Source organism: Gigantopelta aegis, chromosome 15, assembly GCF_016097555.1.
Source record: "Gigantopelta aegis isolate Gae_Host chromosome 15, Gae_host_genome, whole genome shotgun sequence".
Taxonomy (NCBI): domain Eukaryota; kingdom Metazoa; phylum Mollusca; class Gastropoda; order Neomphalida; family Peltospiridae; genus Gigantopelta; species Gigantopelta aegis.
In genome coordinates, this window is record NC_054713.1 from 5,956,379 (window position 1) to 5,975,890 (window position 19,512).

General features: G+C 39.8%; 1 protein-coding gene across 2 annotated transcripts in view; it reads left to right on the forward strand.

The window, feature by feature from the left end:
* LOC121389949 (MFS-type transporter SLC18B1-like) overlaps positions 1–19,512 on the forward strand; it is a 39,885-nt gene that overhangs the window by 19,390 nt on the left and 983 nt on the right. Inside the window, exons 6-14 of one of the 2 annotated variants that reach the window (XM_041521618.1) lie at positions 16–84; positions 870–960; positions 2,798–2,943; positions 4,122–4,223; positions 4,845–4,942; positions 6,856–6,951; positions 12,425–12,499; positions 15,745–15,838; positions 17,370–17,733. In XM_041521618.1, the coding sequence (XP_041377552.1) occupies positions 16–84; positions 870–960; positions 2,798–2,943; positions 4,122–4,223; positions 4,845–4,942; positions 6,856–6,951; positions 12,425–12,499; positions 15,745–15,838; positions 17,370–17,444 (846 nt within the window). In that variant the 3' untranslated portion in view covers positions 17,445–17,733. Of the gene's footprint in view, positions 1–15; positions 85–869; positions 961–2,797; positions 2,944–4,121; positions 4,224–4,844; positions 4,943–6,855; positions 6,952–12,424; positions 12,500–15,744; positions 15,839–17,369; positions 17,734–19,512 lie in introns of those variants that run through there. The other variant, XM_041521619.1, reaches the window with a different exon arrangement.

Below are 19,512 nucleotides of genomic sequence, written 5' to 3' on the forward strand. Positions count from 1 at the left end.
TTTATTTCGTTTCAGGGCGTTTTGAACACATTTACTGGTCTTGGGTACATGGCCGGCTTGCCTTTGGGTTCCGTCTTGTACCAGGTTTGTATTTTATTACTCTTTTTTTTGTGTTCAATAATTGGGTAGAGCTTTTGTTTGATATACATGTATATGTATATAGGTCATAATATATATGCAGACTTCCTGCACTTTCTCTGTACAATATGTATTTAGTACATCAATCATTTTGTGTTGCTCTTCCCCACTTGATGTGTAACAGCTACCACTGCAGTCTCTAACACAAATGTTACAGAAAACAAATGGATAAAGAAATGATTGTAAATCAGAACCTTTACACCTTTGGAACTACGGTTACTTGGTGTCTACCTAACCCGAATACTCTGCCATTCCAGGACCCGTGCTTAAAAGGCTTTTAGAGTCCAGACTCAATCTCTAATGACGTCACACACACGAAATTAGTATGGCGTTGCCATGACGTTCACGTCTCAGACTCTATTAGAGTCTGGAGTCTAGACTCTAAACGTTTTATAAGCACCAGGTCTGAGCTAGAGCGATCATAACCGTCCAAATGATCGTCTAGCTGTCGGACGGCAGAGTACTCGGGCTAGCGTCTAACATACGCAACATCTACAACCCTTCTCTAGATCCGCGCCTGTAACATTAACTTCCTTGGTAGTAAGCATGCCTGGGCCCGTGCTAATAAATCCAGTGCAGACTCAATCTTTAATGACGTCAGTCGAATGCAATTTGTATGGCGTTGTCATGACATTAGTGTCTCAGACTCTATTACAGGCCTGGTGCTTATTGTATGCGTATGACGTCATTAAAGATTCAGTCCCTGGTATTAACTGTAATTTTGTTTTCAGTTTGGCGGGTTCGGATTGCCGTTTTGGAGCATTGGTACCGCGATGTTGATTTGCGTTGTGTTCTCCTTCGGGTTCATGCCATCAACAATATGTACGTATACCATATAGTAGTATGCAAATATGTTTAGCATGGTGGAAACGTTTACCAGTGTCTTTAATGGTAGTCGTAGACTGTCAACCGTCACGACAAAGTTGGCCAACTCGACGGTTGCATTTTAAATTATCCAACTCCCGACTTACAGATTATAACTAACGGATTATAGGACGAAAATCGAGCTGTAAGAGCGCCAAGACTAGCAGATGAACCGTGCTTGAAGTCGTGAGAGCAGAAAGTTGGTCAACGTTGGTGTGGCAATTGGTAGTCTGAGACGAGCATAACACAAATGCAGTTGTCAGTGTAAGTGCTTGTTTTGTAATCTGACTGCGTTTGTATATGCCTGTATGCGCGCGATTGTGTGTGTGTGTGTGTGTGTGTGTGTGTGTGTGTGTGTACGCGTGCGTATGTGTTTCTATGCGGTATTGGGGTGAGAAAGCTCAACCTACTTACCATCTTTGAGTTAATTTCCATGCCGTCAGTCCATCACAATATGTAATCTTTTTATTCATTAATCTGTACAACGTTACTAAAATAAAGTTTACCGAAACATTTTGTGTGTGTGTGTGTGTGTGTATGTGTGTGTGCGTGTGTGTCTGTGTCTGTGTCTGTGTATGTGTGTGTGTGTGTGGTGTGTGTGTATGTGTGCGTGTGCGTGCGTGTGTGTGTGGTGTATGTGTGTGTATGTGCGTGTGCGTATGTGTGGTGTATGTGTGTGATGTATGTGTGTATGTGTGCGTGTGCGTATGTGTGTGCGTGTGTGTGCGTGTGTGTATATGTGTGTGTGTGTGGTGTATGTGTGTGTGCGTGTGTGTGTGGTGTATGTGTGTGTATGTGCGTGTGTGTGGTGTATGTGTGTGATGTATGTGTGTATGTGTGCGTGTGCGTATGTGTGTGTGCGTGTGTGTGCGTGTGTGTATATGTGTGTGTGGTGTATGTGTGTGTGCGTGTGTGTGTGTGGTGTATGTGTGTGTATGTGTGTCTATGTATGTGTGTGTGTGTGTGTGTGTGTGTGTGTGTGTGTGAGTGTGTGTGTGTGAAATAGAATATTGCACTGCTTGTGATGTTTGTGAACTGGCATGCTCACATTTAATGGTAATTATTGTTATACAAATGTTCGTATCTCGACAAAGGATGGGGGGATGGGGGGGGGGGGGGGGGGGTACGTAACCCAGTGGTAAAACACTCGGCTGATGAACGATCGGTCTAAGAACGATCACTCATCTTTGTGCTGTTTCTCTTTGTAGCCAGGTAACCACTGCTGGTATAACAAAGTCCGTGTTATGTGATATCCTGTCTGTTTAATGGTGCATCTAAAAAAAAACATCCTTTGCTACTAATGAAAAATATACCGGGTTTCCTCTCTGAGACTATACGACAGAACTATAAAATATTCGACATCCCATACCTGATGATTACATAATCATTGTGCTATAGTGGTGTTGTTAAACAAAAACATATTTTAACTTTTTATCTCGCCAAATGATTACATTTTTCAAATATTATACTTGCATAAGGTTGCGTTTTGCGTCCTCTTTACTGTTTCCAAACCAGTGTACAATAACTAGTTAAAGATCGTGGTATGTGCTGTCCTGTCTTTGGGAAAGTACATATAATAGATCCCTTGCTGGATTAGGAAAAATGTAGCGGGTTCCCTCTGTTAACTGTGAGTCAGAATTACCAAATGTTTGACACCCAGTAGCCGATGATTAATTAATCAATGTGCTCTGGTGGTGTCGTTAAACAAAACAAAATTTAATTTGTACAGTTTCCAAGAACTGATCGGTACACTTTCTTGTAATTGTCTGTATATTATCTCGTGTCTTCTATCCAGGTTCGGATGATGCCACACAGAAATATTCCGGGTCTGTCTTTGGTCTGTACAGAAGTCCGTCTGTCTGTATATCCAGCTGGTGTATATTCTGTGTCGCCTTGGAGTTGGCTGTTGTCCTAACCACATACTCCATATATCTCGAAAAGGTGAGGTTCTTAATTCGACATATCCGTGGTCTACAAATGTAGAGCCCACTTTCAGAAATGTTCCATTATTATCCACAATAAATAAATAAATACCCAAACATTATATATTATTGCATGAACATGAGTGCCGTTTGGAATTTATGAAACGAGTTTGGGAATGTTTTATTCCACGAGTGAGACCAAGGGGTATAAAACAATTTCCAAACGAGTTATGGTACTCTCGCGAATGCTATAATATGTTTATTGTGTGCTTCATAACAAACGTTAAATATGATTATCGTGGCTTAATAATTGAGGTTAATAACATTCAGCGATGCCAATTACAGTGACGCTGAATCATGTCAGTATCATGCCCCGACCGTCGCAAGCTTGCAGCTGCTATAGCAAATATAGTTACGTGACAAGTGTGCTATAACAGATTGTTATAGCCCATGCAATAAAGATAAGAGTCAGAAAATGCGATATTTATGTAACCATTTACTGTAGACCATATGGGTAATAAATAAATAAATAAAATAATAATAATAATAATAATAATAATAATAATAATAATAATAATAATAATAATTATTATTATTATTATTATTATTATCATCATCAGTGTGTTTCGGTATCGTCAATATCGTATATTAGGAATACAAATTGTATTTTTCGAGTCTCTGGCGAGCATAATACATTATTTATATGCATAATATATGATATTGACGATACCGAAACACACGAGGATAATAATTTCTTTATCATATAATCTCAAGCTTAGTACAACTTTTTTTCTTCTAATTCCAGTCAGCTATTACTCAATATTCAGATGACGTAAGAATATGTAACGCGGTGGGTTTTTTTTTTTAATGGAAATGACGTCACACTTGATGGGCAATCATTTACTCACTTGGTTTGGTGTTATTGTTTTTTAAACTTACCTTTTATTCACAACGGACAGCTCTGCATTAACTTCGAACTAAAAAGTCTTGAAATAAATATGGCGATGAAACAAAATGTAAAAAGTGAGTGTGAAAGCATTATTTCGTTTCTGAAATAAGTCGGTGGTGGCAACATATTGTAAACGTTAGTGGAATATTTCCAACATTCTCGTTGACTGCGTAAATAAAATTTAAAAAAACATAAAAAAACCCAACAAATTTTTTTTTCGTGTTGTTGTCGTTTTTTCTTTCCTTCAGACATTTGGATTGTCTCCCATTTCAATTGGCGCACTTTATTTCACGAAACCCTTGACATATACGATCTCAGCTCCCGTGTTTGGCTGGATTGTGGACACCAAGGTAATTTGAGTAGTTTACTATTTACTAATATGCCATACCCAAGTACTCAATCTGAATGAAAACAAGGCATTCCGTGATCAATGCCGTATCTGTGCACAAGACAGAGTCGAAAGGATGTTTTATGCAAAGTCGTATTTGTTTCCATGATCCACTACCAGATGTTCGTCCTTAAGAGCACAGCCACTCGCGTAATACGTAGCATGTTAAAAGTTTTTGTTTTGTTTAACCACACTGCTAGAGCACATTGATTAATCATCGGCTATTGGATGTCAAACATTTGGTAATTTTGACATAGTCTTAGAGAGAAAACCGGCTACATTGTAGTAATGGATCTTTATATGCACTTTCCCACAGACAGGAAAGCACATACCACGGTCTTTGGTCAATTATGATGCACTGGCTGGAACGAGAAAAACCCCAGTCGATTGAATGGATCCACCGAGGTGGTTCGATCCTGCGATGCATGCACCTCAGGCGAGCACTCAAGCGACTGAGCCAAATCCCGCCCCCAACACATGTACAAAACGTAAAACCCGTCTGATAAACGGACGGATGTGTATTGAACGGACGCTATAAACGGACATAATTTACAAAACGTCTATTTTCTTTTTTCTTTATTAGTCGGGCTATTGCAGAAGGCTGATGGCTGCAGTGCCGTTTGTATTCGCCATAACTTTGTTGATGTGGGGACCAAGTCCGTTACTGAAACCGTTACGTCCGTAAGTGCAGAGATTATTAAGACAATTCCACATTCAAAAACATTAGGCAGAGCCTCGAAAACTACCGAGTAACGTTGATATTTTACATATTAAAAAACACACGTGACCAATCCTCTGTATATACATATACATACATGTGTGTGTGTGTGTGTGTGTGTGTATGTGTGTGTATGTATATATATAGATAGATAGGCATACACACATATACACATGCACACATACACACACACACACACACACACACACACACACACACACACACACATACATAATTGTATATCATATACATGTACGTGTCCGTTAATACCTTTGTTTCTACTAAACCAACCTGACATACATACATACATACATACATATATACATATTAGCCAGTGCCAGGTCTGCCCACTGTTTCATGCACGTAAGCGGGATCGACCGCGTAGATTGTAGGCCCCATGCATATGGTTGAGTTAAAGAACTTCCTTTTATGGAAGCTTCGATAGGTCAGAGCGTATCGTGGTTAGTCTTGCAATTTGCGGGCGAATCGGTGCCACAGGTTAGAGTCTCAGCAACGGCATGGGACAATTTGTGAGGCCAGAAAGGATTTAATTATCCCCTGCGCCAGTGCGTTAATATCTATGTATGTAACAGTCAACCTCGACATACATACATACAATATATAGATATTCATACATCAATACCTACATACCTACATACATACATACATACATTGTATAGATATTCGTGTATCTATACAAACATATATACACACATACAGACAGACAGACAGACAGATTCATACATACACACTTTTCCCACACGGATAAACGAAGAAAAGGTATGCTTAGGTTGATGGGTGGATGCATGTATTGGTGGATGGCGGGATTGAATGATGTATGATAGAATAGATTACACTAGACTAGAATATATGTTTAACGACACCCCAGCACGAAACATACATGGGAGGATGTATGATAATAGCTTAATGCTATGTTACGCAATGCAATGTATATATCTACTTGTAATACGATATGGATGAACTGCGTCAGTAGAGTTATTAGCGGTGTATCTCTTGGCTGTCTGCATATGTTATGTTACGTAATACTATGTATATATCTACTTGTAATACGATATGGATGAACTGCGTCAGTAGAGTTATTAGCGGTGTATCTCTTGGCTGTCTGCATATGTTATGTTACGTAATACTATGTATATATCTACTTGTAGTACGATATCGGAGAACTGTGTTAGTGGAGTTGTTAGCGGTGTTTCTCCTGGCTGTCTGCATATGTTATGTTACGTAATGCAATGTATGTATCTACTTGTAGTACGATATGGATGAACTGTGTTAGTAGAGTTGTTAGCGGTGTATCTCTTGGCTGTCTGCATATGTTATGTTACGTAATACAATGTATATATCTACTTGTAGTACGATATGGATGAACTGCGTCAGTAGAGTTGTTAGCGGTGTATCTCTTGGCTGTCTGCATATGTTATGTTACGTAATACTATGTATATATCTACTTGTAGTACGATATGGGAGAACTGTGTTAGTGGAGTTGTTAGCGGTGTTTCTCCTGGCTGTCTGCATATGTTATGTTACGTAATGCAATGTATGTATCTACTTGTAGTACGATATGGATGAACTGCGTCAGTAGATTTGTTAGCGGTGTATCTCTTGGCTGTCTGCATATGTTATGTTACGTAATACTATGTATATATCTACTTGTAGTACTATATGGATGAACTGTGTTACTGGAGTTGTTAGCGGTGTTTGTCTTGGCTGTCTGCATATGTTATGTTACGTAATGCAATGTATATATCTACTTGTAGTACGATATGGAAGAACTGTGTTAGTGGAGTTGTTAGCGGTGTATCTCTTGGCTGTCTGCATATGTTATGTTACGTAATACAATGTATATATCTACTTGTAGAACGATATGGATGAACTGTGCCAGTGGAGTTGTTAGCGGGGTTTCTCTTGGCTGTCTGTATATGTCCTCAATAGCCTGCATCTTGTGTGCAGCAAAGTAAGTATGTTTGTCTACCCCCACACCCTCACACCACCTCCCTCCACCCCACATCATCTGATTTAAATTCCTCCTCAGTTATCCTTACTGTATAGCTCCTCTGGACGCGAGACGTAGCCTAGTTGTAAAGCGCTCGTTTGCTGCGCGGTCGGTGTAGGATGGATCCTCATCGGTGGGCTCATTGGGTTATTTCTCGTTCCAGCCAGTGCACCACGACTGGTATATCAAAGGCCGTGGTATGTGCTATCATGTATGTGGGGTTCCTTGTTAGTAATGGGGAAAATGAGGACTATATGTCAAAATTATCAAATGTTAGACATTCAATAACCGATGATTAATAAATCAATGTGTTCTAGTGGTGTCGTTAAACAAAAGAAACTTCTGATTTAAATTTCCCCTCAGTTATCCTTACTGTATAGCTCCTCCTATCCACCAGGTTATTTTGCTATCCACCTCCACAAATATAAGCAAATTAGTTTGAAATGTATCTGAAAAGCCATTGAGTATAACGAACAAAAAGCATTTTCCAAAGAGCCATGTAATTATTACGGTACTTAAAATAGATATTTACCACACAGCCAAATATTATATCTAACCATCTCTTTTAGAATGCAAAGAACAAATTCCCAATGCGAACAATAATTATTAATTGAATATAGAAAAGGCGATGCATATTAATTTATTGACTAGAGCCAATTGTAATTTGAAATCAAGTTACCTCTGAATATAGAACGTATTATTTAAAATAAAAGGCAAACCCCTCTAAATCCATGTAGACCAGTCGATTTATGAAATAACCCACAACAAATTGCAACAGAAATTATTTCTTCGCCATTCACCTCAGAAAGGCACACAAAGAGACATATAAACAGTCCTCCTAAATCCAAGCAGGGGAACAGTGCCTAATTTGCATAAATCCAGTATGGTCATTACGCATACGTTATCAACATTTCACCTGTAATCAAACTAATTTCAATGTTTACATATGCTAATACATGTGGTATGAAAAAAAAACACACAAAAAACACACACAAAAAACACACCAACCAAGCATTCTGAGAGTACTGCTAAAGCAATACATGTCCCCTACCAGGGCCAACCATTTTTCATATCCTAAGGTCAAGGGCCATAAATGGGCATATAGCCATGAAATTCATACTGGCTATTGAACAGTATATGATAAAGCTATACACAAAATTCAGTTCAGTATTCTGAGACTTTTAAAAAAGAAAGAAAAAAAAAGCCATTTGCTATTTTAACAATATTTGACCTAAGCGCCTACAATTTTCAATGAAGGTGGCACATTTCCATATACCAATGGGTGTGGAATATCAGACCTGATACTTTTAAAATAGTTCTATATTCGTTAGGGTTATCGTGCAGTTGTTTTGGCCAACCGATATATACTTAACTCCAAAAGAAACGCGAAAATTTTAAAATATTAAAAAACCCACATTTGAATAAACTATGTACAAATCGATTAAGTTGACCAATAGCCATCTTGTCAGCGTATCCAATTCCACATAACGCATGAAAAAAACGAGTACAGTGTGACGTCACGCACGTGCTGAAATTGACGACCAAAATCGATCTGGAATGCAAAACGGGTGGATCATGAAAGATGCGAATTGCACGTGAAACACTACCAGGCCTGGGTATAAAAGAAACGCCAGACAGCAATGTTCAATTCATTTTACGAGTAGCGATACAACGATGCCACGACTTAACGCTGATTCCAGACATAGAGCTTTGGGGAATTTGGAGGCCGGAATGGATGCCAGGCAGGTTGCACGTGCTTTCGGTGTCCATGTCTCGACAATCTACCGTCTCTACAGAACAACAACGTCGTCAACCGTCCACGTAGCGGCCGTCCCAGAGTGACGTCACAGCGCCAGGACCGTTACATCGTCCGAACTCACATGCGTGATCGGTTCGTACCAGCCACCACAACAGCCCGGCAGACAGTGGGAACCCACAACCGCCCCGTTTCCTACACCACGGTACGACGTCGTCTGATCGCCATCCATCTGAACTGTCGTCGACCGTACATTGGACAACGTCTCACACAGCGACACCGCCTTGCACGACACAACTGGGCTGTTCTGCATCGACAGTGGCGGAACCGACAGTGGCAGAACATCGTCTTCTCCGACGAAAGCCGCTACTGCTTAGATAGGGCCGACGGTCGTATGAGGGTGTGGAGGCGTCGAGGTGAGCGCTTCACAGATGCGTGTGTTATGGAGAGGGACCGTTGGGGAGGGCCTTCCGTCATGCTGTGGGGTGCCATATCCTGGGGACGTCGTGTACAACCTGTCATCTTACAACAACGGCCGAGGACGCGGCAGGGGCGTCACAGCACAGCGCTACATCGACGAAGTGCTCACGCCTGTGGTGGTGCCTTTTTTCGCGGGTCACCGTCAGATGGTTTACCAGCACGACAACGCCAGGCCACACACGGCACGGGCCACCCAGGCATTCCTGGCACAGCACAACATCATCACAATGGACTGGCCAGCTTTAAGCCCGGATCTGAACCCCATCGAGCACTTGTGGGACGAGGTTCAGCGCATGCTCCCGTGGTGACACAGCAGCAGCTCCGCCAGGCCGTCGTGGACACCTACAACAACGTGCCCATGGCCTTCATCAGGAACCTCTTCCCATGGGTAGGAGGTGTGCGGCGGTCATGGCCAGCAATGGCGGACACACCCGCTATTAGTGGACATGTTTGAGTGGCATGTGACGCCATTTGGCCTTGACATTTCAAATGACAATGCGACCTCGATTTTTAACATGTCAATAACATGAAATCTCATCTTTACGAATTGTTTAAGTTTTTTCATAGAAACGATTATTTTACGAACTTTGGGACGTATTTCAATGAGTGCACTCAAAACCTCCAATCTACGTATTCGCGTTTCTTTTGGAGTTAAGTATATATATTTGGCCAATATATATATATATATATATATATATATATATATATATATATATATATATATATATATATATATATATATATATATATATATACTATATATATATATATATATATATAACTATATATATATCAGTATCCATGCCATTTTTAATAGATTATCAGCAGCATGCTGTGCTACCCTTTACTCGAAGAAATCTGTTGATACAATCTAGCACAAAGTTTACTATTGTAAAACTAAACCTAATCATCTGCGTGATGACGATAAGGTTGTTGTAGAGTTTCTACACAATTAAAAGTGATAGGGTACGTGACATAGTAGTGCTGATACGATATATTTGGAATGGCATTTAGATCTATTTTCACCTATAGTCAGTTTAAAGCCATTTCTGCACTGTCCGAATCCATTGGAACAATCCAGTCTGTTCTTCTTGCAGAAACACTCTAGAGAGTTGGTACTATATCCAATTACACCTAACAACCTCCAGCAGTTGTGTTCGGGCTGGTCCCTCGTCTGCTAGGACTGGCATGTACTTCCCTCCTTTGTTCATACCATTCCCAGTCCTGTGGTATTTTGCAGTCTCCGTGCGCCATCCACTGCTGGACTTACTTGGCACATGCTGAGATTGGGAAAAGCGCCTCTGGTTTCACAGATGATGTACTTCTGCCTACCTTGTGGTGAAAGTGTTGTATTTTAAGACATTCCAGCTTGTCATATGATAGGTCTTTGTGTAAACAGACTACTGGGAATCTATTATTCTGTCTTTCACTGCTCCAGTAAGTGACAAGTCTTGTATATCCATATCTGCAGCAAGAATAGTTGGTTTATTGTTCTTTCAGTGGCAGCAGTGATTGTCTTCACAGATAGTAGATTAGCATACCAGATGTAGTTTGCCCCAGATATACCCATTCCATCAGAGGTTGTCCAATATATATTAGATGAGGGTGCACTGTTACACTGAATTCAACGTTAGATATGTCAATATGGTTGACCAGTAGTGTTGATGGCCATTACTAAACACCAAGCACAAAGGATACAACACAGCAACGAATAGAATGAATGAATGAATGTTTAACGACACCCCAGCACGAAACATACATCGGCTATTGGGTGTCAAACTATGGTAAACACAAATCTAAAGTGCGAATAGAATGAATGAATGAACGAATGTTTAATGACACCCCAGCACGAAAAATACATCGGCTATTGGGTGTCAAACTATGGTAATGCAAACAAATAAAGTGATGATCAACATCAATATAAAAATTCGGGATTTAAACAAAAACACAGTGTAAAGAACTGTGCAAAAATACAAATATCACAGATAGATACTGACTTTTACTCAAAGAAAGAAAGGTCTTATTTAACGACGCTCTCAACACATTTTATTTACGGTTATATGGCGTCAGACATATGGTTAAGGACCACACAGATTTTAAGAGGAAACCCGCTGTCGCCACTACATGGGCTACTCTTTCCGATTAGCAGCAAGGGATCTTTTATTTGCGCTTCCCATAGGCAGGATAGCAAAAAATATGGCCTTTGTTGAACCAGTTATGGATCACTGGTCGGTGCAAGTGGTTTACACCTACCCATTGAGCCTTGCGGAGCACTCACTCAGGGTTTGGAGTCGGTATCTGGATTAAAAATCCCATGCCTCGACTGGGATCCGAACCCAGTACCTACCTGCCTGTAGACCGATGGCCTAACCACGATGCCACCGAGGCCGGTGACTTTTACTCAAAACTTCAATGTTGTGCTGTATTGGCCATGCACCACGGTGATGTTACAGCACGCGCAGGGGCGAATAGAAGGAATGCATGTTGGCGCAACCGTGTAATTCTCAGGGTATGTGGTTAACATTGTTTTGTTTGGATTTTTTTTATTGATTTTTTTTTTTGGGGGGGGGGGGTAAAAAAAAATATATATAAATATTTTGTTTTGTTGTTGAGCACATTGATTTATTTATCATCGGTTATTGGATGTCAAACATCTGGTAATTCTGACATGTAGTCTTAGAGAGGAAACCTGTTACATTTTTTTCCATTAGTAGCAAGGGATCTTTTATATGCACCATCTCATAGACAGGACAACACATATCACAACCTTTGATATACCATTCGTTGTACACTGGCTGGAACAAGAAATAACCCAATCTTAGACCGACCAGGCATCAAGCGAGCGCTTTATCACTAGGCTATGTTCCATTCCTCTAAAAAGGGGATTAACAAAGCTTCATCGTCATACTCAGTGATGAGCCAATGTGGTATGGATGTCACACAGAACATGTCTAGGTTTGTGCTGATCTACTAGGTATGCACATTACCATGATTGCAAAAACAACTAAACAAACTATCCATGCTACAAATGACTTGCACTGAAACTGAGGCACACAAACCAATACGTGTTTAGAAAACGAAACAGCACAATTTGTTGTGGGTTGATCCCCATTTTCTCATAAACTGACTGGACTAATGCTACCAATTATTTTTCGATTATTTACTAATTTCTTACATTTGCGTCTTTTTCTCTTTTAGAGAAATGGGATATGCGGATAACCTTGATACTCACGGGTTGGTGTCTGGTTGTTACGTCATGTCGACTGGTTTGGGGTAAGTAAGAAATACGCAACATAGTCTCGATAGCTTCGCTAATTTTTTAGTGATATTGCAACCATACTTCCTATGACCAGACAACCCCTATCTGATAAACCGAAGTTTATGAATGGATGGTTAAACGACATTACCGCACGAAACATTACATCGTCTATTGTGTGTCATCACTGCCTGGTGACATAGTTGCTAGCATGATAACTTTGGCGTTACTAGGGAATGAATTTTGGGCATGATGGTGTGTTATCAGGTTAGTAGGAAACGAGTTCTGCGCATGACGTTTGTTTGCTCATTTTAAGTTGGATTGTTTGCTCATTTTGCAAACATTCGTTTACAGCAATAATTGCTGAATTGCATAAATAGATAACTTTTACATTTCCCGAAACATAAAATCATCTTAAAGGGACATTCCTGAGTTTGCTGCAGTGTAAGATGTTTCCTACTAATAAAATATTTCTACGATTAAACTTGCATATTAAATATATTTTCTTGTTTAGAATATCAGTGTCTATATATTCAATGTGTTTCTGGTCTTCTTAATATTTGTAAGAAGCCAAAACTGGATTCTGTCTTCAAATAATGTCGTACGTACGAAAAAAAACAATATTTTAGGAAATAAGATGAAATTTAACCTTGTACAAATATTAGAACGATCAGAAACACGTTTAATATACAGCCACTAATATTTTAGGTAGAACAATATATTTGATATGTAACTACAATGATTAAAAAGTCTCTGTTAATCCCTTTAAGCCCTGTAAAACGTTTCACGTCTCCATTCTCTACCACCACTGGGAACGAACCAGCGTTTAGAATTAAAGATTAATTTAAAAAAAAATAATAATAAAATAAAAATAATAAAACAACAAAAGATGAACAACAACTAAATCTGCAACAAACCATTAGATTCGAATGATCGAATTTTAACGACACCCCAGGACGAAAAAATAAATCGACTATTGGGTGTTTGAAGGTATTTTCCGTTACTTCCTCTTCAGGGATATACAGCTTAATCGAACGTTATCAAAGCTAGTTTGAGTCTAAAAACTCGTTTAACGTGCTCACATACCACGAAGGATTCGAACACGCCTGTCTCGGGCTTAACCTCTGACATTGCCAGTGACTACGTCCGAGCCAGGAAGGGGAGGGGGTGGTGGCTAGTTTGAAGTGGGTGGAATTTGGAATAAGAATTTAGTAGTTAGGTCACAGACCTAAGGCCAAAACGAGAGAGCTGATTCATCCTAACATGTCTAGCAAGTGAACGTCCAAAATTAAAAATAGAGTACTCAGGTCGATTTGAGCAATTTAGATGGGTATCCAGAAATAAAGTGCTTCTGACTGTTTACACTCAGGCAAAAAAAAATATTGAAAGTCCGACCTGGATGCGAAAGTTCTTGGAGAGGTTGGCCGCGGAACTCATGGCGAGGTGATGGGGCGATCAACAAGCATCGACAAGGCCGTGACTAGGTCGATGTAACAATCCCGAAGTATTGCTGGCTAGTCCTCTGGTAGGATCAGCTTGATAATGGGATGGATCAGTGCATTATCCATGACTGATTGCAGCAGTCCTTGTTGGTACACCCCGTTCCGCTCCAATGTTAGATAGTATGTGTCACTGGGTGCATAAAGCTGCAGCTGAGACTACCACGCACCCAGTCTCATAGGCGATGGCGCCGCTGTAGAAGGGACCGCCACAGTCAATGGAGCTGATAGCTTTGGTTCCTCCTTTGTCGCTCCTGATGTGGTCCGCATCAGAGTAGTGGGGGTGGGGGGCGACGAAGCAGAAGGTAACGCCCCCGGCAGTTGAGCCGCCGGTTTTCGTCCCCCCCCCCCCCCCCCACCCCCCGAGTCGCCCCTGCGGTTTCAAGTCAACTTCATCGTTGAGAGCTCAACTATATTAATAGTATTATATTTTGATGTAGTTGTCATATTTGTAACACAGACACCAGGATAGTTCGTGGTCGATGATTATTACTCGACTCTAGCGGTTAGTCAGCTAAGTCAGGTAGAGTATGTGTAACGTTTACCTCATAACAAATAAATAGAGGATTCGTCATGAGTATTTTTTAATATGGAAAATATCAACCGAGTCTATGTTAATCGGTATTTGTCGAGGCTCTGCCCAGACAAATACTGATTAACTAGACGAGGTTGATATTTTACATATTATAAAACACGAGTAGCGAATTCTATTTATCCTATACCACTTCTAAAATAACATTCTAATTACTTTTTTTTAGTAAATCACAGTACTAAAGTCGCCGCCATCGATAATATGACGTCATCACGATTAGCACAGATTAGTTTGACGTCATGCATTTTAAACAAATCTTTGAAAACGTTACGTTCAGGTACACGGGTCTTGTTGGCTTGTAAGCAAATGACCCATCCACAGCAACAAATTACCTAGAGACCTTGCAGATTTGCATACCATTATTAACCGGGTTAATAAAGTAAATTATCACATGGGTTTATGACATGGATATTATGGGTAAGTTATAGGATAAATCTGGATATAAAAATATCAATAATTAGTCATTATTAATTAAATGTTTACTCGTTTTAATAAAACAAGTTGGGGGATCGTCGAGATAGAAGTAATAAAGTCAATTCTGTTTGTTATTGTGGTGGTTCACCCGTAACAATCGGGCGACTACGTTTTGATATCTTAGTTATTTCACTCGGTTCAATAACGAAGATCGCAAACAAACAAAAACAACCACGATATCAAAATGTAGTGTATCATTGTTCTGTTGGTGGGATCATATAATTATCTTTGTTTGACACCCAATAGCCGGTGATTATTTTTGTGCTGGGGTGTCAAAAACGTTCATCAATGCATAATCTTCAAACCTGATGGGGTTAGTGCCATCCTTAATATCAGTTGAATTCAGGAAACTTTGAGGAAATATTCGTTAACATAACAATGACATCCACTTTACGTGTGGATTTTTTATCTTTTTATTTCCATGGTTATATCCAATTAACGTTCAAGCACGTTGTCCTGGGCACATCTCAGCTATCTAGACAATCTGTGACAGAGAAGTCTTACACCTACCTACTCACTGAGTTGTTAAACTCGTTCTGGGTTGGATCCGGTACCGGGCCGCAAACCCAGTATCTACCATCCTTATGTCCGATGGCTTAACCATGACACCACCGAGATTGATATACACACCTATTAATATTAAGACAACTTTTTATAAAAACAGAGGTGTCCGCATTACATTTGGTTCTACTTCCAGTTCTTGCGTGGGGTCAGTATTCGGAGGAGTGATGATGCAGTACGCTGGGTTCGAATGGTCTCTCACCGTTGTTGCGGGGCTGTTTGTCACTTGTGTAAGCTTTTCAGTAATATCAACTTTTATTTATTCACACACACACACACAAATATGCATATATATACATACACACACACACATATATATATATATATATATATATATATATATATATATATATATATATATACTCACAGAAAAAAGTTCCTGTGCATCATTAACATTTCAGTGAGACGTATATTTTTAAATTGTACAAATATTGTGTTTTACATAGATGTACTATTTATCTGTTAAAAGTACAGTGATCCTCTCCTATCTTCTGCACCTGAAGTGCAGGCTACACAATTCTTGGTACGCCGTTAGTGACGATGTAACAGAACAACGTGTTGTGTACTGTCATGGTCGTACTTTGTGTTCACCTACTCTCTTACGTACAGTTCTTCTACTGATTGGCCTTAACTCAGGGATGTATTGGGATGTTAAACTTGTCATTTCCAAATGATTCCATATGTGTACCCGCTTGATATTGACGATTTGTTAACGTGACGTCACGTGTCGACTCCATCAACATGAAAGATCCCTAGTATCCCTAAACTGCTTAGAACATCTCCGCAGACACTGCATAGTTTTCTGATGAACACCAATGGACACCAAAATGACTAGCAACAACGTTTGTGCCATTATAACCTCAATCACACACATCGTACGTAGAAGTTAATTTTCTTGGAGGCGTGGCATCACACTGTCGACGATTAGATACCAAAACACATATTTTTCTGAGTGATGAGAATCCATAGAATAGTTTTAGAGTCCAATGATAAGAAAAATGACGTCAAACAGGAACACGTGACCAAGAACGCTAGTAATGCAATTTGTGATCACAAAGTATGAATAGTTCGTGCAATTAACAGGAAATCGCTCGAATATCGAAAGGAGTGGTTACACGTTCATTTACTGAAATGTTTATGATCAGATTTCTAGTAAATTATATTATATATGCAATTATTAGGTGCACAGGAATTTTTTTCCGCGAGTATATATATAATATTGGAATGACAAATATCCCACTGGCGGGGACCGATCCTAGACCGACCGCGCATCAAGGAAGCGTTTTACTACTGGACCACGTCCCACCCCTACTGAAAACAGAAGTTACTACTGACCCACAAGACCATTTGACCTTTCTTACACAGCCTTTAGGAGGACTGCCACACTACCAGGACTGGTTTGACAGAATGAAGATTGTTCGCGACCGAACCTTTAGAATAATCGTACCTGCAGTTACTGAACAATCAATGTACAGGCCCGTAATGCCCCCCCCCCCCCCCCCCCCCCCCCCCCCCCCCCCCCCCCCCCCCCCCCCCCCTCCACGACGAAAATATGTACGGTTTCGTTATCATAATCTGCATAAATAAAGATACAAATTTGGCTTCCGCCACCCCATCCCCTCCCCACCGCCGAGACTGGACAGTCTTAAACTGCTGGCTTATTAAAGATTAAAAGAGTCTTTACCGATATTATATAGTTTACTGATTAAGCAATGTGCTGGGGTGTCGTTATATGAGCAAACATTTCTTTCTTGTTTTCAGGGAATATTAGGACTTGGTTTATTGGTACACAGATACATGCACTCAACAACCGATATTCATAAGGAAAATGGATAATGTAAAACTCAACAGACATTCTATTATCGGAGCGATAACGTTTCTTCGACGTCACTAATACATTCATTGTTTAATCATCGGTTACCGACTGACTTAAGACTCCAACTCTTTTTATTAGCATGGAGAAATAACTTTTATTAATTGAACTAATTCATATGACCAGTATCAATACTATTGCTTCACAACTGGTACACCAAAACGTGTGGTATAATATTCTCTCCTACCCATGGGAATGTGAATATGCCGACACAAACAAATCTTGGTATGTTAAATATACAAAGAAACAATGCAAGTCTTTATAAGCGTAGGGAAAAAAAGTGCAGTAGCATGGTTAAAAATACCATATTTCTCTATTTTTAGATATTTTTGTGATAAGTATTACAAATCGATCTGTACAAATAGCTCAGGAATGTAGAAATTTTAATGTCCTTGCACAAGCTGTAGACATAGTCGCATTTAGTACTAGATTCCTCACTTATCAAGTCTTATGAAATCGGCAAATTCAGAAAATTCGGCAACTTAACTATCGGTAGATAGGGCAGTTAAAGAGTCAAATGGGTTGCACAAAGACAGCAAACTTGTCGCTACCATCAGCCTGGCATACCTTTATAAAGGGTGTGCTTCAATTGGGCCGGTCTTCTTAGATTCGCCAATAACGACATAAGCGTACGAAACGGTGTGTGTGTGTGGGGGGGGGGGGGGGGGGGGGGGGGATCAGATGTCTTTCCAACTAGTGCTAGAACAAAACGTCAAATTTAGGGAAACCTGTAGCCCGAGTACTCTGACTGTAAGATAGCTAGACGGACATTTGGAAGGATTATACGCTGTAATGGGAGCATATAGCCTTACAAATGTCCGTCCAGCTCTCTCATAATCAGAGTACTCGGACGACATGTTTCCATGAATTTGACATTTTGCCTCGGGCTAGCTAGCAAAAATGATACAGATGTTCGGGCAAAATGTGCTAACGTGAGAGCTAGTCTACCCCGTAGGAAAATGGGAGCCCATACGCTTATTAATAAGAATACTTTTTCGAATAGTAAATTAAGTATCTGGAGATTTCTGGATGGCCCGAAAGAAAAAGTTATCATCTAGTTGATGTACGTTCAGAACGTTTCAACTCAAAGACCCCGGTCCAGGGACTATCAACAAAGACTGCAAATGCAAGCTATTGCAACAAGCTTTCTCAACAGGTGTGATATTTTAAATTAATATTGTGCTGAATTATTTGTAATGAATGAATGAATGAATGAATGAATGAATGTTTAACGACACCCCAGCACGAAAAATACATCGGCTATTGGGTGTCAAACTATGGTAATGCAAATAAAGTGATGATCAACATCAATATAAAAATTCAAGATTTAAACAAAAACACAGTGTAAAGAACCGTGCAAAAACACAAAGATCACAGATAGATACTGACTTTTACTCTAAATTTATTTGTGCTGTATTGGCCATTCTCAAAGAAAATGTTACACCCCTGCACCACGGTGAGGTTACAGCACGCGCAGGGGCGAATTATTTGTATTTGTATTAAATATTAATTAAATAGTTGACAGTTGTCCGGGTTGTAACTGCAAGGTATTGTCCAAGATGGCAATTGTTTGGGTGCCAGTTGCATGATGACAGTTTTCCGGGTGGCAATTGTCTTGCTCCCAACTGAGTGTGTAGAGCCGAATTTACGAAGCCTGAATCAAGAGTTTAAGCTGGCAAACCACCAGGGATTTCCAGCAAAAAAAAAACACCCTGTAAACCCTGTATTATATCGTTTTACTTTAAGAACGGTTATCATACACATTTAAACGATTGTTTTCAATATAACTCTGGTGTAACGTAGACTGATATGTCCTGTGATCAGATTTGTTTCAAAAAGAATTTAGATGCTTAAGCATTCGAAAATTTCCGTACAATCAATAGGGAAACGTTAAAAGTTAGTCAAAACAAAGGACATTTTCCCCGAAAAAAATTGACGACAATGTTTGTTAAATTTCTCGATAGTAATAAGCCAATACTATGTATAGTGTGTAATGCTAGGCTAAGACTACCAACTGACACGACGGAGTTT